This window comes from Plectropomus leopardus, chromosome 19 (genome assembly GCF_026936395.1).
Source record: "Plectropomus leopardus strain MGB_pleo_1.0 chromosome 19, ASM2693639v1, whole genome shotgun sequence".
Classification (NCBI taxonomy): domain Eukaryota; kingdom Metazoa; phylum Chordata; class Actinopteri; order Perciformes; family Serranidae; genus Plectropomus; species Plectropomus leopardus.
The window spans coordinates 8,271,552-8,296,414 of record NC_142194.1 but is presented as its reverse complement, the minus strand read 5'-3'; the positions used below and the strand labels follow the sequence as shown (position 1 = coordinate 8,296,414).

Sequence of the window (24,863 nt, the reverse complement as noted above, 5' to 3'; positions counted from 1 at the left end):
GAAAGCTATTTTATTTGTTTTGAGATTGTTTTTTAGCTTTTTTTTGGACATGCCATATTTTGACATTTTTGCCATACTATAGCCTTGCTTTTTCGATCATTTTTTTCAGCATTCAAAATTAGGGTGTTTTTGACCTTTATTGCAACTTTCTTTACTATGGCGTGTTTTGGTAGGCTATTTTATGTTGTTTAAACTTGTTTTTAGCTATTTTTGGGATATGCCATATTTTGACATTTTTGCCATACTATAGCCTTGCTTTTTTGATCATTTTTTGGACATGCAAAATTATGGTGTTTTTAACCCTTATTGCAACTTTCTTTACTATGGCGTGTTTTGGTAGGCTGTTTTATGTGGTTTAAGGTGGTTTTCAGCTATTTTTGGGATATGCCATATTTTGACACTTTTGCCATACTATAGCCTTGCTTTTTCGATCATTTTTTTCGGCATTCAAAATTAGGGTGTTTTTGACCTTTATTCCAACTTTCTATGCTATGGCGCATTTTGGAAGGCTATTTTATGTGTTTTGAGATGGTTTTCAGCTTTTTTTTGGACATGCCATATTTTGCCATTTTTGCCATACTATAGCCTTGCTTTTTCGATCATTTTTTTCGGCATTCAAAATTAGGGTGTTTTTGACCTTTATTCCAACTTTCTATGCTATGGCGTGTTTTGGAAGGCTGTTTTATGTGGTTTTAAATTGTTTTTAGCTATTTTTGAGATATGCCATATTTTGACATTTTTGCCATACTATAGCCTTGCTTTTTTGATCATTTTTTGGACATGCAAAATTATTGTGTTTTCGACCCTTATTGCAACTTTCTATGCTATAGCGTATTTCGGAAGGCTATTTTATGTTGTTTAAACTTGTTTTTAGCTATTTTTGGGATATGCCATATTTTGACATTTTTGCCATACTATAGCCTTGCTTTTTCAGTCGTTTTTGTCGACGTTCAAAATTATGGTGTTTTTGACCTTTATTCCAACTTTCTATGCTATGGCGCGTTTTGGAAGGCTATTTTATGTGTTTTGAGATGGTTTTCAGCTTTTTTTTGGACATGCCATATTTTGACATTTTTGCCATACTATAGCCTTGCTTTTTCGATCATTTTTTTCGGCATTCAAAATTAGGGTGTTTTTGACCTTTATTGCAACTTTCTTTACTATGGCGTGTTTTGGAAGGCTGTTTTATGTGGTTTTAAATTGTTTTTAGCTATTTTTGAGATATGCCATATTTTGACATTTTTGCCATACTATAGCCTTGCTTTTTCGATCATTTTTTTCAGCATTCAAAATTAGGGTGTTTTTGACCTTTATTGCAACTTTCTTTACTATGGCGTGTTTTGGTAGGCTATTTTATGTTGTTTAAACTTGTTTTTAGCTATTTTTGGGATATGCCATATTTTGACATTTTTGCCATACTATAGCCTTGCTTTTTCGATCATTTTTTGGACATGCAAAATTATTGTGTTTTCGACCCTTATTGCAACTTTCTATGCTATGGCGCATTTTGGAAGGCTATTTTATGTGTTTTTAGATGGTTTTCAGCTTTTTTTTGGACATGCCATATTTTGACATTTTTGCCATACTATAGCCTTGCTTTTTCAATCATTTTTTCGATATTCAAAATTAGTCTGTTTTTGGCCCTTTTTGCAACTTTCTTTGCTATGGCGTGTCTCGGAAGGCTGTTTTATATAGTTTTAGGTATTTTTCAGCTATTTTTGGGACATGCCATATTTTGACATTTTTGCCATACTATAGCCTTGCTTTTTCGATCATTTTTTTCGACATTCAAAATTAGTGTGTTTTTGGCCTTTTTTGCAACTTTCTTTACTATGGCATGTTTTGGTAGGCTACTTTATGTGGTTTAAGGTGGTTTTCAGCTATTTTTGGGATATGCCATATTTTGACATTTTTGCCATACTATAGCCTTGCTTTTTGGATCATTTTTACAACATGCAAAATTATTGTGTTTTCGACCCTTATTGCAACTTTCTTTACTATGGCGTATTTCGGAAGGCTGTTTTATGTGGTTTAAGGTAGTTTTCAGCTATTTTTGGACATGCCATATTTTGACATTTTTGCCATACTATAGCCTTGCTTTTTCGATCAATTTTTTGGACATGCAAAATTATTGTGTTTTCGACCCTTATTGCAACTTTCTATGCTATGTTGTGTCTTGGAAGGCTATTTTATGTTGTTTAAAGTTGTTTTTAGCTATTTTTGGGATATGCCATATTTTGACGTTTTTGCCATACTATAGCCTTGCTTTTTCGATCATTTTTTTCGACGTTCAAAATTATGGTGTTTTTGACCTTTATTCCAACTTTCTTTACTATGGCGTGTTTTGGAAGGCTATTTTATGTGTTTTGAGATGGTTTTCAGCTATTTTTGGGAGATGTCATATTTTGACATTTTTGCCATACTATAGCCTTGCTTTTTCGATCATTTTTTTCGGCATTCAAAATTAGGTTGTTTTTGACCTTTATTCCAACTTTCTTTACTATGGCGTGTTTTGGTAGGCTATTTTATGTGGTTTAAGATGGTTTTCAGCTATTTTTGGGAGATGTCATATTTTGACATTTTTGCCATACTATAGCCTTGCTTTTTTGATCATTTTTTTCGGCATGCAAAATTATGGTGTTTTTGACCTTTATTCCAACTTTCTTTGCTGTGGCGCGTTTTGGAAGGCTATTTTATGTGTTTTGAGATGGTTTTCAGCTATTTTTGGGAGATGTCATATTTTGACGTTTTTGCCATACTATAGCCTTGCTTTTTCGATCATTTTTTTCGGCATGCAAAATTATGGTGTTTTTGACCTTTATTCCAACTTTCTATGCTGTGGCGCGTTTTGGAAGGCTATTTTATGTGTTTTGAGATGGTTTTCAGCTATTTTTGGGAGATGTCATATTTTGACGTTTTTGCCATACTATAGCCTTGCTTTTTCGATCATTTTTTTCGGCATTCAAAATTAGGGTGTTTTTGACCTTTATTGCAACTTTCTTTACTATGGCGTGTTTTGGAAGGCTATTTTATGTGGTTTAAGATGGTTTTCAGCTATTTTTGGGAGATGTCATATTTTGACATTTTTGCCATACTATAGCCTTGCTTTTTTGATCATTTTTTTCGGCATGCAAAATTATGGTGTTTTTGACCTTTATTCCAACTTTCTATGCTGTGGCGCGTTTTGGAAGGCTATTTTATGTGTTTTGAGATGGTTTTCAGCTATTTTTGGGAGATGTCATATTTTGACGTTTTTGCCATACTATAGCCTTGCTTTTTCGATCATTTTTTTCGGTATTCAAAATTAGGGTGTTTTTGACCTTTATTGCAACTTTCTTTACTATGGCGTGTTTTGGAAGGCTATTTTATGTGTTTTGAGATGGTTTTCAGCTTTTTTTTGGACATGCCATATTTTGACATTTTTGCCATACTATAGCCTTGCTTTTTCGATCATTTTTTTTGACGTTCAAAATTATGGTGTTTTTGACCTTTATTCCAACTTTCTTTACTATGGCGTGTTTTGGAAGGCTATTTTATGTGTTTTGAGATGGTTTTCAGCTTTTTTTTGGACATGCCATATTTTGACATTTTTGCCATACTATAGCCTTGCTTTTTTGATCATTTTTTGGACATTCAAAATTAGTGTGTTTTTGGCCTTTTTTGCAACTTTCTTCACTATGGCGTGTTTTGGTAGGCTACTTTATGTGGTTTAAGGTGGTTTTCAGCTATTTTTGGGACATGCCATATTTTGACATTTTTGCCATACTATAGCCTTGCTTTTTCAATCATTTTTTCAACATGCAAAATTATTGTGTTTTCGACCCTTATTGCAACTTTCTATGCTATGGCGTATTTCGGAAGGCTGTTTTATGTGGTTTAAGGTAGTTTTCAGCTATTTTTGCGACATGCCATATTTTGACCCTTTTGCCATACTATAGCCTTGCTTTTTAGATCATTTTTTTCGGCATTCAAAATTAGGGTGTTTTTGACCTTTATTGCAACTTTCTTTACTATGGCGTGTTTTGGAAGGCTATTTTATGTGGTTTAAGGTGGTTTTCAGCTATTTTTGGGAGATGTCATATTTTGATATTTTTGCCATACTATAGCCTTGCTTTTTCGATCATTTTTTTTGACATTCAAAATTAGGGTGTTTTTGACCTTTATCCCAACTTTCTATGCTATGGCGCGTTTTGGAAGGCTATTTTATGTGTTTTGAGATGGTTTTCAGCTATTTTTGGGAGATGTCATATTTTGACATTTTTGCCATACTATAGCCTTGCTTTTTCGATCATTTTTTTCGGCATTCAAAATTAGGTTGTTTTTGACCTTTATTCCAACTTTCTTTACTATGGCGTGTTTTGGTAGGCTATTTTATGTGGTTTAAGATGGTTTTCAGCTATTTTTGGGAGATGTCATATTTTGCCATTTTTGCCATACTATAGCCTTGCTTTTTCGATCATTTTTTTCGGCATGCAAAATTATGGTGTTTTTGACCTTTATTCCAACTTTCTATGCTGTGGCGCGTTTTGGAAGGCTATTTTATGTGTTTTGAGATGGGTTTCAGCTATTTTTGGGAGATGTCATATTTTGACGTTTTTGCCATACTATAGCCTTGCTTTTTCGATCATTTTTTTCGGCATTCAAAATTAGGGTGTTTTTGACCTTTATTGCAACTTTCTTTACTATGGCGTGTTTTGGAAGGCTATTTTATGTGGTTTAAGATGGTTTTCAGCTATTTTTGGGAGATGTCATATTTTGACATTTTTGCCATACTATAGCCTTGCTTTTTCGATCATTTTTTTGACATTCAAAATTAGGGTGTTTTTGACCCTTATTGCAACTTTCTATGCTATGTCGTGTCTTGGACGGCTATTTTATGTTGTTTAAAGTTGTTTTCAGCTATTTTTGGGAGATGTCATATTTTGACGTTTTTGCCATACTATAGCCTTGCTTTTTCGATCATTTTTTTCGGTATTCAAAATTAGGGTGTTTTTGACCTTTATTGCAACTTTCTTTACTATGGCGTGTTTTGGAAGGCTATTTTATGTGGTTTAAGATGGTTTTCAGCTATTTTTGGGAGATGTCATATTTTGACATTTTTGCCATACTATAGCCTTGCTTTTTCAATCATTTTTTTTGACATTCAAAATTAGGGTGTTTTTGACCTTTATCCCAACTTTCTATGCTATGGCGCGTTTTGGAAGGCTATTTTATGTGTTTTAAGATGGTTTTCAGCCTTTTTTTTAAATATGCCATATTTTGACATTTTTGCCATACTATAGCCTTGCTTTTTAGATCATTTTTTGGACATGCAAAATTATTGTGTTTTCGACCCTTATTGCAACTTTCTATGCTATGTCGTGTCTTGGACGGCTATTTTATGTTGTTTAAAGTTGTTTTCAGCTATTTTTGGGACATGCCATATTTTGACATTTTTGCCATACTATAGCCTTGCTTTTTCGATCATTTTTTTCGGCATGCAAAATTATGGTGTTTTTGACCTTTATTCCAACTTTCTATGCTGTGGCACGTTTTGGAAGGCTATTTTATGTGTTTTGAGATGGTTTTCAGCTATTTTTGGGACATGCCATATTTTGACATTTTTGCCATACTATAGCCTTGCTTTTTTGATCATTTTTTGGACATGCAAAATTATAGTGTTTTTGGCCCTTATTGCAACTTTCTATGCTATAGCGTATTTCGGAAGGCTGTTTTATGTGTTTTAAGGTGGTTTTCAGCTATTTTTGGGAGATGTCATATTTTGACATTTTTGCCATACTATAGCCTTGCTTTTTCAATCATTTTTTTCGCCGTTCAAAATTATAGTGTTTTTGACCTTTATTCCAACTTTCTATGCTATGGTGCATTTTGAAAGGCTATTTTATGTGTTTTGAGATCGTTTTCAGCTTTTTTTTGGACATGCCATATTTTGACATTTTTGCCATACTATAGCCTTGCTTTTTTGATCATTTTTTGGACATGCAAAATTATTGTTGTTTTTAACCCTTATTGCAAATTTCTTTACTATGGCATGCTTTGGTATGCTGTTTTATGTGGTTTAAGGTGGTTTTCAGCTATTTTTGGGACATGCCATATTTTGACATTTTTGCCATACTATAGCCTTGCTTTTTCGACCAAAATGTCATGCTTTCTATATCCAGCTTGTTCACCAGCATAACAAAGCAAGAAGCACCACACAGTTACCATTTAAAATAGCAATATTTTTATTAAAGGTGACACAAAAAAACGAAACACATGACTACACAAGCAAAACAAAACAGTGCGCGGTGTCAGAGAGACACGAGCCTTCAAGGGGGAAGAGAGAGGGCCGTCTTGGAACTCGGCAAGCCTGTATATACTGGTGGCAGGTGAGGTAAATCCCAACGCAGAATTGGAGGATCCAGGATTACAGGGAAAACCTGAAAGGGAAAAGACAGGGAGGTCATATAGGAACTGACAAGTGTCCCAGGGACATCACATTCTATGAAATATCATCCAAAATAGCAAAAAAATCATTATAAAATGAAAAAGTCATATACCATGTGGTCCTAAACAGCACAAATACTACTGAATTTGGTTTTCAGCTATTTTTGGGACATGTCATACTATATCCTTGGTTTTTTGATAATTTTTTGGATATTCAAAAATAGTGTATTTTTGGCCCTTTTTGCAACTTTCTGTGCTATGGCATGTCTCGGAAGGCTGTTTTATTTAGTTTTAGATATTTTTCAACTATTTTTGGGACATGCCATATTTTGACATTTTTGCCATACTATAGCCTTGCTTTTTCAATCATTTTTTTCGACATTCAAAATTAGTCTGTTTTTGGCCCTTTTTGCAACTTTCTTTACTATGGCGTGTTTTGGAAGGCTGTTTTATGTGGTTTAAGGTGGTTTTCAGCTATTTTTGGGACATGCCATATTTTGACATTTTTGCCATACTATAGCCTTGCTTTTTGGATCATTTTTACAACATGCAAAATCATAGTGTTTTTGGCCCTTTTTGCAACTTTCCATGCTATGGCGTGTTTTGGAAGGCTATTTTATGTGTTTTAAGATGGTTTTCAGCTATTTTTGGGACATGCCATATTTTGACACTTTTGCCATACTATAGCCTTGCTTTTTCGATCATTTTTTTCGGCATTCAAAATTAGGGTGTTTTTGACCTTTATTGCAACTTTCTTTACTATGGCGTGTTTTGGAAGGCTGTTTTATGTGGTTTTAAATTGTTTTCAGCTATTTTTGAGATATGCCATATTTTGACATTTTTGCCATACTATAGCCTTGCTTTTTCGATCATTTTTTTCGACATTCAAAATTAGTGTGTTTTTGGCCTTTTTTGCAACTTTCTTTACTATGGCGTGTTTTGGTAGGCTACTTTATGTGGTTTAAGGTGGTTTTCAGCTATTTTTGGGACATGCCATATTTTGACATTTTTGCCATACTATAGCCTTGCTTTTTCAGTCGTTTTTTTTCGACATTCAAAATTAGTGTGTTTTTGACCTTTATTGCAACTTTCTTTACTATGGCGTGTTTTGGAAGGCTGTTTTATGTGGTTTTAAATTGTTTTCAGCTATTTTTGAGATATGCCATATTTTGACATTTTTGCCATACTATAGCCTTGCTTTTTCGATCATTTTTTTCGACATTCAAAATTAGTGTGTTTTTGGCCTTTTTTGCAACTTTCTTTACTATGGCGTGTTTTGGTAGGCTACTTTATGTGGTTTAAGGTGGTTTTCAGCTATTTTTGGGACATGCCATATTTTGACATTTTTGCCATACTATAGCCTTGCTTTTTCAGTCGTTTTTTTTCGACATTCAAAATTAGTGTGTTTTTGACCTTTATTCCTACTTTCTATGCTATGGCGCGTTTTGGAAGGCTATTTTATGTGTTTTAAGATGGTTTTCAGCTATTTTTGGGACATGCCATATTTTGACATTTTTGCCATACTATAGCCTTGCTTTTTCAATCATTTTTTCAACATGCAAAATTATAGTGTTTTTGGCCCTTTTTTCAAACTTTCTTTGCTATGGCGTGCCTCGGAAGGCTGTTTTATATAGTTTTAGGTATTTTTCAGCTATTTTTGGGACATGCCATATTTTGACATTTTTGCCATACTATAGCCTTGCTTTTTGGATCATTTTTACAACATGCAAAATCATAGTGTTTTTGGCCCTTTTTGCAACTTTCCATGCTATGGCGTGTTTTGGAAGGCTATTTTATGTGTTTTGAGATGGTTTTCAGCTATTTTTGGGACATGTCATATTTTGACGTTTTTGCCATACTATAGCCTTGCTTTTTCGATCATTTTTTTCGGCATTCAAAATTAGGGTGTTTTTGACCTTTATTGCAACTTTCTTTACTATGGCGTGTTTTGGAAGGCTGTTTTATGTGGTTTTAAATTGTTTTCAGCTATTTTTGAGATATGCCATATTTTGACATTTTTGCCATACTATAGCCTTGCTTTTTCGATCATTTTTTTCGGCATTCAAAATTAGGGTGTTTTTGACCTTTATTGCAACTTTCTTTACTATGGCGTGTTTTGGTAGGCTACTTTATGTGGTTTAAGGTGGTTTTCAGCTATTTTTGGGACATGCCATATTTTGACATTTTTGCCATACTATAGCCTTGCTTTTTCAATCATTTTTTCAACATGCAAAATTATAGTGTTTTTGGCCCTTTTTTCAAACTTTCTTTGCTATGGCGTGCCTCGGAAGGCTGTTTTATATAGTTTTAGGTATTTTTCAGCTATTTTTGGGACATGCCATATTTTGACATTTTTGCCATACTATAGCCTTGCTTTTTGGATCATTTTTACAACATGCAAAATCATAGTGTTTTTGGCCCTTTTTGCAACTTTCCATGCTATGGCGTGTTTTGGAAGGCTATTTTATGTGTTTTGAGATGGTTTTCAGCTATTTTTGGGACATGTCATATTTTGACGTTTTTGCCATACTATAGCCTTGCTTTTTCGATCATTTTTTTCGGCATTCAAAATTAGGGTGTTTTTGACCTTTATTGCAACTTTCTTTACTATGGCGTGTTTTGGAAGGCTGTTTTATGTGGTTTTAAATTGTTTTCAGCTATTTTTGAGATATGCCATATTTTGACATTTTTGCCATACTATAGCCTTGCTTTTTCGATCATTTTTTTCGGCATGCAAAATAATAGTGTTTTAGACCCTTTTTGCAACTTTCTTTGCTATGGTGTGTCTCGGAAGGCTGTTTTATGTGGTTTAGAATCGTTTTGAGCTATTTTTGAGATATGCCATATTTTGACATTTTTGCCATACTATAGCCTTGCTTTTTCAGTCGTTTTTTTTCGACATTCAAAATTAGTGTGTTTTTGACCTTTATTCCTACTTTCTATGCTATGGCGTGTTTTGGAAGGCTATTTTATGTGTTTTAAGATGGTTTTCAGCTTTTTTTGGGACATGCCATATTTTGACATTTTTGCCATACTATAGCCTTGCTTTTTCGATCATTTTTTTCGACATTCAAAATTAGTGTGTTTTTGGCCTTTTTTGCAACTTTCTTTACTATGGCATGTTTTGGTAGGCTACTTTATGTGGTTTAAGGTGGTTTTCAGCTATTTTTGGGACATGCCATATTTTGACATTTTTGCCATACTATAGCCTTGCTTTTTGGATCATTTTTACAACATGCAAAATCATAGTGTTTTTGGCCCTTTTTGCAACTTTCCATGCTATGGCGTGTTTTGGAAGGCTATTTTATGTGTTTTAAGATGGTTTTCAGCTATTTTTGGGACATGCCATATTTTGACACTTTTGCCATACTATAGCCTTGCTTTTTCGATCATTTTTTTCGACATTCAAAATTAGTGTGTTTTTGACCTTTATTGCAACTTTCTTTACTATGGCGTGTTTTGGCAGGCTCTTTTATGTGGTTTAAGGTGGTTTTCAGCTATTTTTGAGATATGCCATATTTTGACATTTTTGCCATACTATAGCCTTGCTTTTTCGATCATTTTTTCGATATTCAAAATTAGTCTGTTTTTGGCCCTTTTTGCAACTTTCTTTACTATGGCGTGTTTTGGAAGGCTGTTTTATGTGGTTTAAAATCGTTTTCAGCTATTTTTGAGATATGCCATATTTTGACATTTTTGCCATACTATAGCCTTGCTTTTTCGATCATTTTTTCAACATGCAAAATTATAGTGTTTTTGGCCCTTATTGCAACTTTCTATGCTATGGCGTGTTTTGGAAGGCTATTTTATGTGGTTTAAGATGGTTTTCAGCTATTTTTGAGATATGCCATATTTTGCCATTTTTGCCATACTATAGCCTTGCTTTTTCAGTCGTTTTTTTTCGACATTCAAAATTAGTGTGTTTTTGACCTTTATTCCTACTTTCTATGCTATGGCGCGTTTTGGAAGGCTATTTTATGTGGTTTAGGATGGTTTTCAGCTATTTTTGAGATATGCCATATTTTGCCATTTTTGCCATACTATAGCCTTGCTTTTTCGATCATTTTTTTCGACATTCAAAATTAGTGTGGTTTTGGCCTTTTTTGCAACTTTTTTTACTATGGCATGTTTTGGTAGGCTACTTTATGTGGTTTAAGGTGGTTTTCAGCTATTTTTGGGACATGCCATATTTTGACATTTCTGCCATACTATAGCCTTGCTTTTTCGATCATTTTTTCAACATGCAAAATTTTAGTGTTTTTGGCCCTTTTTGCAACTTTCTATGCTATGGCGTGTTTTGGAAGGCTGTTTTATGTGGTTTAAAATCGTTTTGAGCTATTTTTGGGACATGTCATATTTTGACATTTTTGCCATACTATAGCCTTGCTTTTTCAGTCGGTTTTTTTCGACATTCAAAATTAGTGTGTTTTTGACCTTTTTTCCTACTTTCTATGCTATGGCGCGTTTTGGAAGGCTATTTTATGTGTTTTAAGATGGTTTTCAGCTTTTTTTGGGAGAAGACATATTTTGACATTTTTGCCATACTATAGCCTTGCTTTTTTCGATCATTTTTCTGACATTCAAAATTAGTCTGTTTTTGGCCCTTTTGCAACTTTCTTTACTATGGCGTGTTTTGGAAGGCTGTTTTATGTGGTTTAAAATCGTTTTCAGCTATTTTTGAGATATGCCATGTTTTGACATTTTTGCCATACTATAGCCTTGCTTTTTCGATCATTTTTTCAACATGCAAAATTATAGTGTTTTTGGCCCTTATTGCAACTTTCTATGCTATGGCGTGTTTTGGAAGGCTATTTTATGTGTTTTAAGATGGTTTTCAGCTTTTTTTGGGAGAAGACATATTTTGACATTTTTGCCATACTATAGCCTTGCTTTTCCAATTATTTTTTGGACATGCAAAATTATGGTGTTTTTGGCCCTTTTTGCAACTTTCTATGCCATGGCGTGTTTTGGAAGGCTATTTTATGTGGTTTAAGGTGGTTTTCAGCTATTTTTGGGACATGCCATATTTTGACATTTTTGCCATCCTATAGCCTTGCTTTTTCGATCGTTTTTTTTCGACATTCAAAATTAGTGTGTTTTTGACCTATATTCCTACTTTCTATGCTATGGTGCATTTTGGAAGGCTATTTTATGTGTTTTAATATGGTTTTCAGCTTTTTTGGGAGGTGACATATTTTGCCATTTTTGCCATACTATAGCCTTGCTTTTTCAGTCGTTTTTTTTTTTCGATCTTCCAAATTTGTGTGTTTTTGACTTTTATTTCTACTTTCTATGCTATGGCGTGTTTTGGTAGGCTCTTTTATGTGGTTTAAGGTGGTTTTCAGCTATTTTTGGGATATGCCATATTTTGACATTTTTGCCATACTATAGCCTTGCTTTTTCGATCATTTTTTTCGACATTCAAAATTAGTGTGTTTTTGGCCTTTTTTGCAACTTTTTTTACTATGGCATGTTTTGGTAGGCTACTTTATGTGGTTTAAGGTGGTTTTCAGCTATTTTTGGGACATGCCATATTTTGACATTTTTGCCATACTATAGCCTTGCTTTTTCGATCATTTTTTCAACATGCAAAATTAGTGTGTTTTTGGCCCTTTTTGCACCTTTCTATGCTATGGCGTGTTTTGGAAGGCTGTTTTATGTGGTTTAAAATCGTTTTGAGCTATTTTTGGGACATGCCATATTTTGACATTTTTGCCATACTATAGCCTTGCTTTTTCAGTCGGTTTTTTTCGACATTCAAAATTAGTGTGTTTTTGACCTTTTTTCCTACTTTCTATGCTATGGCGCGTTTTGGAAGGCTATTTTATGTGTTTTAAGATGGTTTTCAGCTTTTTTTGGGAGATGACATATTTTGACATTTTTGCCATACTATAGCCTTGCTTTTTCGATCATTTTTTTCGGCATTCAAAATTAGGGTGTTTTTGACCTTTATTGCAACTTTCTTTACTATGGCGTGTTTTGGTAGGCTCTTTTATGTGGTTTAAGGTGGTTTTCAGCTATTTTTGAGATATGCCATATTTTGACATTTTTGCCATACTATAGCCTTGCTTTTTCGATCATTTTTTCAACATGCAAAATTATAGTGTTTTTGGCCCTTATTGCAACTTTCTATGCTATGGCGTGTTTTGGAAGGCTATTTTATGTGGTTTAAGGTGGTTTTCAGCTATTTTTGGAACATGCCATATTTTGACATTTTTGCCATACTATAGCCTTGCTTTTTCAGTCGTTTTTTTTCGACATTCAAAATTAGTGTGTTTTTGACCTTTATTCCTACTTTCTATGCTATGGCGCGTTTTGGAAGGCTATTTTATGTGTTTTAAGATGGTTTTCAGCTTTTTTTGGGAGATGACATATTTTGACATTTTTGCCATACTATAGCCTTGCTTTTTCGATCATTTTTTACGGCATTCAAAATTAGTCTGTTTTTGGCCCTTTTTGCAACTTTCTTTACTATGGCGTGTTTTGGAAGGCTGTTTTATGTGGTTTAAAATCGTTTTCAGCTATTTTTGAGATATGCCATGTTTTGACATTTTTGCCATACTATAGCCTTGCTTTTTCGATCATTTTTTCAACATGCAAAATTATAGTGTTTTTGGCCCTTATTGCAACTTTCTATGCTATGGCGTGTTTTGGAAGGCTATTTTATGTGTTTTAAGATGGTTTTCAGCTTTTTTTGGGAGAAGACATATTTTGACATTTTTGCCATACTATAGCCTTGCTTTTCCAATTATTTTTTGGACATGCAAAATTATGGTGTTTTTGGCCCTTTTTGCAACTTTCTATGCCATGGCGTGTTTTGGAAGGCTATTTTATGTGGTTTAAGGTGGTTTTCAGCTATTTTTGGGACATGCCATATTTTGACATTTTTGCCATACTATAGCCTTGCTTTTTCAGTCGTTTTTTTTTTCGACATTCAAAATTAGTGTGTTTTTGACCTTTATTCCTACTTTCTATGCTATGGCGCGTTTTGGAAGGCTATTTTATGTGTTTTAAGATGGTTTTCAGCTATTTTTGAGATATGCCATATTTTGCCATTTTTGCCATACTATAGCCTTGCTTTTTCAGTCGTTTTTTTTTTCGACATTCAAAATTAGTGTGTTTTTGACTTTTATTCCTACTTTCTATGCTATGGCGTGTTTTGGAAGGCTATTTTATGTGGTTTAGGATGGTTTTCAGCTATGTTTGAGATATGCCATATTTTGACATTTTTGCCATACTATAGCCTTGCTTTTTCGATCATTTTTTCAACATTCAAAATTAGTGTGTTTTTGGCCTTTTTTGCAACTTTCTTTACTATGGCATGTTTTGGTAGGCTACTTCATGTGGTTTAAGGTGGTTTTCAGCTATTTTGGGACATGCCATATTTTGACATTTTGCCATACTATAGCCTTGCTTTTTCGATCATTTTTTCAACATGCAAAATTAGTGTGTTTTTGGCCCTTTTTGCAACTTTCTATGCTATGGCGTGTTTTGGAAGGCTGTTTTATGTGGTTTAAAATCGTTTTGAGCTATTTTTGGGACATGCCATATTTTGACATTTTTGCCATACTATAGCCTTGCTTTTTCAGTCGGTTTTTTTCGACATTCAAAATTAGTGTGTTTTTGACCTTTTTTCCTACTTTCTATGCTATGGCGCGTTTTGGAAGGCTATTTTATGTGTTTTAAGATGGTTTTCAGCTTTTTTTGGGAGATGACATATTTTGACATTTTTGCCATACTATAGCCTTGCTTTTTCGATCATTTTTTTCGGCATTCAAAATTAGGGTGTTTTTGACCTTTATTGCAACTTTCTTTACTATGGCGCGTTTTGGAAGGCTCTTTTATGTGGTTTAAGGTGGTTTTCAGCTATTTTTGAGATATGCCATGTTTTGACATTTTTGCCATACTATAGCCTTGCTTTTCCAATTATTTTTTGGACATGCAAAATTATGGTGTTTTTGGCCCTTTTTGCAACTTTCTATGCCATGGCGTGTTTTGGAAGGCTATTTTATGTGGTTTAAGGTGGTTTTCAGCTATTTTTGGGACATGCCATATTTTGACATTTTTGCCATACTATAGCCTTGCTTTTTCAGTCGGTTTTTTTTCGACATTCAAAATTAGTGTGTTTTTGACCTTTATTCCTACTTTCTATGCTATGGCGTGTTTTGGGAGGCTGTTTTATGTGTTTTAAGATGGTTTTAAGCCTTTTTTGGGAGATGACATATTTTGACATTTTTGCCATACTATAGCCTTGCTTTTTCGATCATTTTTTTCGGCATTCAAAATTAGGGTGTTTTTGACCTTTATTGCAACTTTCTTTACTATGGCGTGTTTTGGTAGGCTCTTTTATGTGGTTTAAGGTGGTTTTCAGCTATTTTTGGGATATGCCATATTTTGCCATTTTTGCCATACTATAGCCTTGCTTTTTCGATCATTTTTTCGATATTCAAAATTAGTCTGTTTTTGGCCCTTTTTGCAACTTTCTTTACTATGGCGTGTTTTGGAAGGCTGTTTTATGTGGTTTAAAATCGTTTTCAGCTATTTTTGAGATATGCCATGTTTTGACATTTTTGCCATACTATATAGCCTTGCTTTTTCGATCATTTTTTCAACATGCAAAATTATAGTGTTTTTGGCCCTTATTGCAACTTTCTATGCTATGGCATGTTTTGGAAGGCTATTTTATGTGGTTTAAGGTGGTTTTCAGCTATTTTTGGGACATGCCATATTTTGACATTTTTGCCATACTATAGCCTTGCTTTTTCAGTCGTTTTTTTTCGACATTCAAAATTAGTGTGTTTTTGACCTTTATTCCTACTTTCTATGCTATGGCGCGTTTTGGAAGGCTATTTTATGTGTTTTAAGATGGTTTTCAGCTTTTTTTGGGAGATGACATATTTTGACATTTTTGCCATACTATAGCCTTGCTTTTCCAATTATTTTTTGGACATGCAAAATTATGGTGTTTTTGGCCCTTTTTGCAACTTTCCATGCTATGGCGTGTCTCGGAAGGCTGTTTTATGTGGTTTAAAATCGTTTTCAGCTATTTTTGAGATATGCCATATTTTGACATTTTTGCCATACTATAGCCTTGCTTTTTCGATCATTTTTTCAACATGCAAAATTATAGTGTTTTTGGCCCTTACTGCAACTTTCTATGCTATGGCGTGTTTTGGAAGGCTATTTTATGTGGTTTAAGGTGGTTTTCAGCTATTTTTGGGACATGCCATATTTTGACATTTTTGCCATACTATAGCCTTGCTTTTTCAGTCGTTTTTTTTTTCGACATTCAAAATTAGTGTGTTTTTGACCTTTATTCCAACTTTCTATGCTATGGCATGTCTTGGAAGGCTATTTTATGTGTTTTAAGGTGGTTTTCAGCTATTTTTGGGACATGCCATATTTTGACATTTTTGCCATACTATAGCCTTGCTTTTTCGATCATATTTTTCGATAGTCAAAATTAGTGTGTTTTTGGCCCTTTTTACAACTTTCTATGCTATGGTGTGTCTCAGAAGGATGATTTATGTGTTTTAAGATGGTTTTCAGCTATTTTTGGGACATGCCATATTTTGACATTTTTGCCATACTATAGCCTTGCTTTTCCAATCATTTTTACAACATGCAAAATTATCGTGTTTTTGGCCCTTTTTGCAACTTTCCATGATATGGCGTGTTTTGGTAGGCTATTTTATGTGGTTTAAGATGGTTTTCAGCTATTTTTGGACATGCCATATTTTGCCATTTTTGCCATACTATAGCCTTGCTTTTTCGATCATTTTTTCGATATTCAAAATTAGTCTGTTTTTGGCCCTTTTTGCAACTTTCTTTACTATGGCGTGTTTTGGAAGGCTGTTTTATGTGGTTTAAAATCGTATTCAGCTATTTTTGAGATATGCCATATTTTGACATTTTTTTCCATACTATAGCCTTGCTTTTTCAGTCGTTTTTTTTTCGACATTCAAAATTAGTGTGTTTTTGACCTTTATTCCTACTTTCTATGCTATGGCGTGTTTTGGAAGGCTGTTTTATGTGGTTTAAGGTGGTTTTCAGCTATATTTGGGACATGCCATATTTTGACATTTTTGCCATACTATAGCCTTGCTTTTTCAATCATTTTTACAACATGCAAAATCATAGTGTTTTTGGCCCTTTTTGCAACTTTCCATGCTATGGCGTGTTTTGGAAGGCTATTTTATGTGGTTTGAGATGGTTTGCGATGGTTTTCAGCTATTTTTGGGACATGCCATATTTTGCCATTTTTGCCATACTATAGCCTTGCTTTTTCAATCATTATTTGGACATGCAAAATTATGGTGTTTTAGACCCTTTTTGCAACTTTTTTTGTTATGGCCTGTTTTGGAAGGCTGTTTTATGTGGTTTAAAATCGTTTTCAGCTATTTTTGAGATAAGCCATATTTTGACATTTTTGCCATACTATAGCCTTGCTTTTTCGATCATTTTTTCAACATGCAAAATTAGTGTGTTTTTGACCTTTATTCCTACTTTCTATGCTATGGCATGTTTTGGAAGGCTATTTTATGTGGTTTAAGGTGGTTTTCAGCTATTTTTGGGACATGCCATATTTTGGCATTTTTGCCATACTATAGCCTTGCTTTTTCGATCATTTTTTTCGGCATTCAAAATTAGGGTGTTTTTGAGCTTTATTGCAACTTTCTTTACTATGGCGTGTTTTGGTAGGCTCTTTTATGTGGTTTAAGGTGGTTTTCAGCTATTTTTGGGACATGCCATATTTTGACATTTTTGCCATACTATAGCCTTGCTTTTCCGATCATTTTTTCAACATGCAAAATTATCGTGTTTTTGGCCCTTTTTGCAACTTTCCATGCTATGGTGTGTTTTGGAAGGCTATTTTATGTGGTTTAAGATGGTTTTCAGCTATTTTTGGACATGCCATATTTTGCCATTTTTGCCATACTATAGCCTTGCTTTTTCAGTCGGTTTTTTTCGACATTCAAAATTAGTGTGTTTTTGACCTTTTTTCCTACTTTCTATGCTATGGCGCGTTTTGGAAGGCTATTTTATGTGTTTTAAGATGGTTTTCAGCTTTTTTTGGGAGATGACATATTTTGACATTTTTGCCATACTATAGCCTTGCTTTTTCGATCATTTTTTTCGGCATTCAAAATTAGGGTGTTTTTGACCTTTATTGCAACTTTCTTTACTATGGCGTGTTTTGGTAGGCTCTTTTATGTGGTTTAAAATCGTTTTCAGCTATTTTTGAGATATGCCATGTTTTGACATTTTTGCCATACTATAGCCTTGCTTTTTCGATCATTTTTTGGACATGCAAAATTATGGTGTTTTTGACCCTTTTTCCAACTTTTTTTGTTATGGCGTGTCTCGGAAGGCTGTTTTATATAGTTTTAGGTATTTTTCAGCTATTTTTGGGACATGCCATATTTTGACATTTTTGCCATACTATAGCCTTGCTTTTTCAATCATTTTTTTCGACATTCAAAATTATGGTGTTTTTGACCTTTATTCCTACTTTCTATGCTATGGCGTGTTTTGGAAGGCTGTTTTATCCATACATCCATCCATTTTCTTCCGCTTATCCGGGGTCGGGTCGCGGGGGCAGCAGCCTAAGCAGGGAAACCCAGACTTCCCTCTCCCCGGCCACTTTATCCAGCTCTTCCCGGGGGACCCCGAGGCGTTCCCAGGCCAGCTGAGAGACGTAGTCTCTCCAGCGTGTCCTGGGTCTTCCCCAGGGCCTCCTACCGGTGGGACGTGCCCTGAACACCTCACCAGGGAGGCGTCCTGGAGGCATCCTAATTAGATGCCCGAGCCACCTCATCTGGCTCTTCTCAATGCGGAGGAGCAGCGGCTCTACTCCGAGCTCCTCCCGGATGACCGAGCTTCTCACCCTATCTCTAAGGGAGAGCCCAGCCACCCTACGGAGGAAACTCATTTCGGCCGCTTGTACCTGCAATCTTGTTCTTTCGGTCACTACCCAAAGCTCGTGACCATAGGTGAGGGTAGGAACGAAGATCGACTGGTAAATCGAGAGCTTTGCCTTTCGGCTCAGCTCCCTCTTCACCAAGACAGACCGGTGCAGAGTCCGCATTACTGCAGACGCCGCACCGATCCGCCTGTCGATCTCCCATTCCATCCTTCTCTCACTCGTGAACAAGACCCCGAGGTACTTAAACTCCTCCACTTGGGGCAGGACTTCATCCCCAATCCGGAGGGGGCACGCCACCCTTTTCCGGCTGAGAACCATGGTCTTGGATTTGGAGGTGCTGATTTTCATTCCAGCCGCTTCACACTCGGCTGCGAACCGATCCAGTGAGAGCTGAAGGTTGCGGCCCGAAGCCAACAGGACCACATCATCTGCAAAGAGCAGAGACCTAATCCTGAGGTCACCAAACCGGACCCCCTCAACTCCCTTGCTGCGCCTAGAAGTGCTGTCCATAAAAGTTATGAACAGAATCGGTGACAAAGGGCAGCCCTGGCGGAGTCCAACCCTCACCGGAACGAGTTCGACTTACTGCCGGCAATGCGGACCAAGCTCCGGCACCGGTCATACAGGGAGCGGACAGCCCGTATCAGGGAGTCTGAAACCCCATATTCGGAGAACCCCCACAGGACTCCCCGCGGGACACGGTCGAATGCCTTCTCCAAGTCCACAAAGCACATGTGGACTGGTTGGGCAAACTCCCAAGCACCCTCAAGGATCCTGCCAAGGGTCCAGAGCTGGTCCACAGTTCCACGACCGGGGCGAAAACCGCATTGCTCCTCCTGAATCCGGGGTTCGACTGTCCGGTGGACCCTCCTCTCTAGTACCCCCGAATAGACCTTACCAGGGAGGCTGAGGAGCGTGATCCCCCTGTAGTTGGAACACACCCTCCGGTCCCCCTTCTTGAAAAGAGGGACCACCACCCCAGTCTGCCAGTCCAAGGGCACTGCCCCCGATGTCCACGCAATGTTGCAGAGTCGTGTCAGCCACGACAGCCCCACAACATCCAGGGCCTTGAGGAACTCCGGGCGGACCTCGTCCACCCCCGGGGCCCTGTCACCGAGGAGCTTTTTGACCACCTCGGTAACCTCAGCCCCAGAGATAGAGGAGCCCACCCCCAGGTCCCCAGGCCCTGCTTCCCCAACGGAAGGCGTGTCGGTGGGATTGAGGAGGTCTTGGTATTCCTTCCACCGATCCACAACATCCCGAGTCGAGGTCAGCAGCGCCCCGTCGCCACCATACACAGTGTTGACGGAGTACTGTTTCCCCCCTCCCGAGACGCCGGATGGTGGTCCAGAACCTCTTCGAAGCCGTCCGGAAGTCGTTTTCCATGGCCTCGCCGAACTCCTCCCATGCCCGGGTTTTCGCCTCGGTGACCGCCGCGCCGCACTCCGCTTGGCCTGTCGGTACCTGTCTGCTGCCTCCGGAGTCCCACAGGCCAAGAAGGCCCGATAGGACTCCTTCTTCAGCTTGACGGCACCGCCGGTGTCCACCAGCGGGTTCGGGTGTTGCCGCCCCGACAGGCACCAACCACCTTACGGCCACAGCACCGGTCGGCCGCCTCAGCACGGAACACGGCCCACTCGGACTCAATGTTCCCAGCCTCCCCCGGGACATGGTCGAAGCTCTTCCGGAGGTGGGAGTTGAAGCTCCTTCTGACGGGAGACTCTGCCAGACGTTCCCAGCAGACCCTCACTATGCGTTTGGGTCTGCCAGGTCTGACCAGCGTCCTCCCCCACCATCGGAGCCAACTCACCACCAGGTGGTGATCGGTTGACAGCTCCGCCCCTCTCTTCACCCGAGTGTCCAAGACATACGGCCGCAAGTCCAACGATACGACTACAAAGTTGATCATTGAACTGCGGCCTAGGGTGTCCTGATGCCAAGTGCGCATATGGACACCCTTATGCTTGAACATGGTGTTCGTTATGGACAATCTGTGGCGAGCACAGAAGTCCAATAACAAAACACCACTCGGGTTCAGATCGGGGGGGCCATTCCTCCCGATCACGCCCCTCCAGGTCTCACTGTCGTTGCCAACGTGAGCGTTGAAGTCCCCCAGCAGAACGAGGGAGTCCCCAGAAGGAGCACTCTCCAGCACCCCCTCTATGGCGTGTTTTGGAAGGCTGTTTTATGTGGTTTAAAATCGTTTTCAGCTATTTTTGAGATATGCCATATTTTGACGTTTTTGCCATACTATAGCCTTGCTTTTTCAGTCGTTTTTTTTTCAACATTCAAAATTAGTGTGTTTTTGACCTTTATTCCTACTTTCTATGCTATGGCATGTTTTGGAAGGCTATTTTATGTGGTTTAAGATGGTTTTCAGCTATTTTTGGGACATGCCATATTTTGCCATTTTTGCCATACTATAGCCTTGCTTTTTCGATCATTTTTTGGACATGCAAAATTATGGTGTTTTTGACCCTTTTTCCAACTTTTTTTGTTATGGCGTGTCTCGGAAGGCTGTTTTATATAGTTTTAGGTGGTTTTCAGCTATTTTTGGGACATGCCATATTTTGACATTTTTGCCATACTTTAGCCTTGCTTTTTCAATCATTTTTTTCAACATTCAAAATTAGTGTGTTTTTGGCCCTTTTTGCAACTTTCTTTGGTATGGCGTGTCTTAGAAGGCTAATTTTTGTGGTTTAAGGTGGTTTTCAGCTATTTTTGTGACATACCATATTTTGACATTTTTGCCATACTATATAGCCTTGCTTTTTTGCTCGTTTTTTCGATATTCAAAATTAGTGTGTTTTTTGCCCTTTTTGCAACTTTCTATGCTATGATGTGTCTCGGAAGTCTGTTTTATGAGGTTTAAGGTAGTTTTCAGCTATTTTTGGGATATGCCATATTTTGACACACTATAGCCTTCTTCTATATGAATATGAATCTTTTTCAGTCATTTTTTTGACATGCAAGAACAAGGATTTTTAGACCTTTTTTGCAATTTCAAATGTTGACATTTAGTAACATATAGCATCTCTGGTAATTTTTTTGACATGCATAAAAATGTCTTACCATAGCATGTTATCCACAGAAGCATGAAAACGTCGTACTATTGCATGTCCTCTTAAATCTCCTAAAAAAAAAACAGCACAGCATGTTGTTTAAAATAGCATAAAAAACATGTCATACAATGTTGTTTAAAAAAGTATTAAAAAATCATAGTGAAGCATGTCATCCAAAAGAGCTCAAAACTGTCATATTTTAGCAGTTCAAAAAGTATTTTAAAAGTTTGTAAAAAAGTATTTAAGAACTCCTCCTGAACCATGATGTCTGAAGCAGCAAAAAAAAAAATAGCTCTAGTATAGCAGGTCCTCCAAAATAGCATTAAAACAGCATTTAAAAGTAGTAGCAGGATAGCATCCCCCCAAAATAGCTTTTAAAAATCATACTAAATTAACCGAAATGGAATGAAAAGTTATTGTAAAGCACGTTACCGAAAAAGCATTAAGATTTTATAGTGTAGCTTGTCGATTGAAATAGCACAAAATAGTAATCAGAAATAGCATAGTATGCAGTCTAAAACTGCAAAAAAGATTCACAGTATAGCATGTTGTCCAAAATAGCATTAAAAGTTATAGTATAGTATGTCAGCATGAAAATGGTAGAAAAAAGCCATAATATACCATTAAAAAAAAGTCATAGTACAGTATGTTGTCCAACAGACATAAAAACGTCATAATACATTATGTTATTGTGAAAAAATAAAAGCATATGTGAGTGCTTAAAGAAAAAAATGTAATAAATTAAAATACTCACATTGAAGTCTGTGGATTGTTGATACCTCGCCGACAGTCGTCTGAATTCAAGGATGATTGATTACCATCAAAGCGTCGTATTCACTGTCGAAAAATGGGACCAAGAAAACAAACAGTAATCAAAGATAAATTCTGAGAGAAGCATGATGATATTTTTTTATTTACTGCATTAATGCTGTTCAGTTAGGAATCTTTTTAACACACTTACTTCTTCTCAGCAGATAAAAAGGCAGTTGAGGAATCGGCGCCTAAACCTCGACGTTCTCTCGTCGGCCTGATGTTCAAGCTCCTCTTTCTGCTGCTTCTGGGATTCGTCGGAGTCGCCGCCGCCTGCCGACTGACCGACCTGCAGAAGGAAGCCATGTGTGTTCCGGTCAACGTTGCCGTGGACGACAGCCTGTCCTGGGCCAACGAACAGGAGGTCGTGGTTAGACAACTGGTGCAAAATCTGTCATCCGCAGTGAAGGAGTTCCTTGAATCAACACAAGCCTCTAAGAACTAAACCCCCATCTGACGCCTTCAACCTCCAGAGCTGCAGGTTTTCCACTCCCACCTGTGAATCCTGGGATTTTTTTTTTCTTTTTGAATTTTTTTTTAAAATGCTGAAATCATAAATGTCATCAAGATGGGCATCCCCCACCCTGTTTGTGGTGGGAGGCTGTACAGACGGACAAACGGGGGATGGACAGATGTGTTTAAATCATCTTAAATTCCTATGGAATTGTTGTCGCTCTTGTACCCTCTTTGTATTACAGCCTGTTTTTAAAAAACTCATCGTCTTAAATATCTCCCCTCCGCCCATGATCTGCACTTAAACCAGGTTTGATTTTGGGTGCATCACATGGAGCGTTGGGGTGTATTTAAGAGATGTTGAGTGAAATGTCAGGTGGCCCTGTCTGTGCTGCACTGGAGCGTCGAGTCACATGTAAACTGCCAGTCAGAGTTGCACACAAAGCGTTGTTGGATGTGGCAGTCTGAGCATGTGCAGTGAAGGCTGTGTGAATGTAGAGCGCACTCGCCTGTGGCGCCTCCTCTGTCTTTATCGTCCTACATCGGTCAAACCAGTTCAATATCTGGTGATTAGAGCCCAGCTGATACATGAGTGGCTCTTCATCATATCACAATAACGGTGTCACGTAAATCTGATCATTTACAGCAGTACAGAAATGCCAAAGATATCTTTGAGGCCATCTAGAAACAGTGTTGCCATTACATAGTTTGTCCAACAGAGAGCAAAAAATGCCATGATCACTGTAATGATTGATTGATTTGCAAAGTTTTTTTTTTTGTCAATTAATTTACTAACAGTACCAGTTTTTTAATTTATATTTAAAACAAATGTAAGCCAATAAAACATCTGATTTTTTCAAATATTTATGTCTTGGCCTCAAAAACGTGGTAACGTACACCCTCCCCACCAAAGTTTGGCTACAAATCAGAGCTTAATAACAAATATCAGTTTTGACAAATAACTCTGTTTAAGTATTGTTTATGTATTTTATCTTCTTTGACCATTGAGAACTGGTGAAGATGTGAAATCCAACACAATAAAAGTCAATTCTGCAGTAAAATGACTATAACCAGACTTTTCAACTTAAATCTGATCTTAACCCTTTGAAACCTGGATTGATTTCTGTTGATTTGTGCTGCGTTCAGTCATTTGACCCTTTAAACCCTGAGCAAATTGGTGTGATTTCTCTTACAAAAAACTTTAGAGGAAAAAAGGCATCGAGCCACTTGGCAAGAAATTAGAAAAGAAGAAAATCCCTACCCTAACCCCTTAAATTAGTTTTTTTTAAAAAGGGGAGGATTGAAAGAAAACAATATATATTTGTATTCTAATTTTATATTTAAAATTATGGAACAGAAAAAGATTATTAAAGATATTTAAAAAATACTTTTTCAATTTCAGGGTTTTTTAAAGATAATTTTCTTGTTTATTTTATTTTGTTTTATTTACTTTTTGTTTATTTTTAGGTAATTTCCTCAACCTTTTTCGTATTTTTTGCAATTTAATTTTTTTTAAGATGCTCATTGCCAGCCTGTGTTTTTGAAGAAATTAAACTATTATGCTCAGAGTTAAGCAGCTTTAACAGGCAAAAATTATTTAACGTTAACAAATATATCCAGACTTTATGGTCACTGTGATGGATTACACAACTGTACTGTCCCAAATTACAATAAATTGATATTTAATACTACGCAGCTTCTGCATAGGAGGAAGAAAAACTACAAAAACAACAGTAACATTTTCAAAAAGGTTATTTGTTAAATAAATTAAACACATTTTGTTGTTAAGGGGATATCATTTGTAAAAACTAGTGGTATGGACCTTTTTGAAGAGCATAGTGGTCACTGTATTTAATTTCACGCTTTTAAAATCATCTGTTAAAATAAGGACCAACAGTTGATATCAAACTAACAATTTAAAGTATAAAATGCAGTTTTTCTTGTAATCTGTTAACTGTACATAAGAAGACAACTGGCAGATTATTTTTGGGGTCTTTCAGTTTAACTGGTGACTTTTGAAATGCAAATTGTTTTCAGAAATTTGGCGTCTTCATGCAAAAAGCTGCCTTTGCTGCTGTGGTTATTGTACAGCTTTGTCCATGCTCTAAAACTTTGTCAGCGTTAATAAATGGCTATGCACTGCAAGAAATATTCAAATGTTGTCTGTTTTTGTCACAGAACGCTGG

General features: G+C 36.7%; 1 protein-coding gene and 1 long non-coding RNA gene across 3 annotated transcripts in view; one reads left to right on the top strand and one right to left on the bottom strand.

Moving 5' to 3' along the window:
* Positions 1–24,828, top strand: part of lrrc59 (leucine rich repeat containing 59) — a 34,414-nt gene extending 9,586 nt beyond the window's left edge. The window contains exon 8 of one of the 2 annotated variants that reach the window (XM_088069915.1): positions 22,389–24,828. In XM_088069915.1, the coding sequence (XP_087926041.1) occupies positions 22,389–22,669 (281 nt within the window). In that variant the 3' untranslated portion in view covers positions 22,670–24,828. Of the gene's footprint in view, positions 1–22,385 lie in introns of both variants that reach the window. The other variant, XM_088069914.1, reaches the window with a different exon arrangement.
* Positions 6,122–22,532, bottom strand: LOC148186302 (uncharacterized). The gene is made up of 4 exons (XR_015774962.1): positions 22,376–22,532; positions 22,169–22,251; positions 21,425–21,485; positions 6,122–6,419 (listed from the first exon to the last, which is right to left on the bottom strand). It is a non-coding gene; the product is annotated as an uncharacterized LOC148186302 (long non-coding RNA).
* Positions 24,829–24,863: the final 35 nt, after the last annotated feature.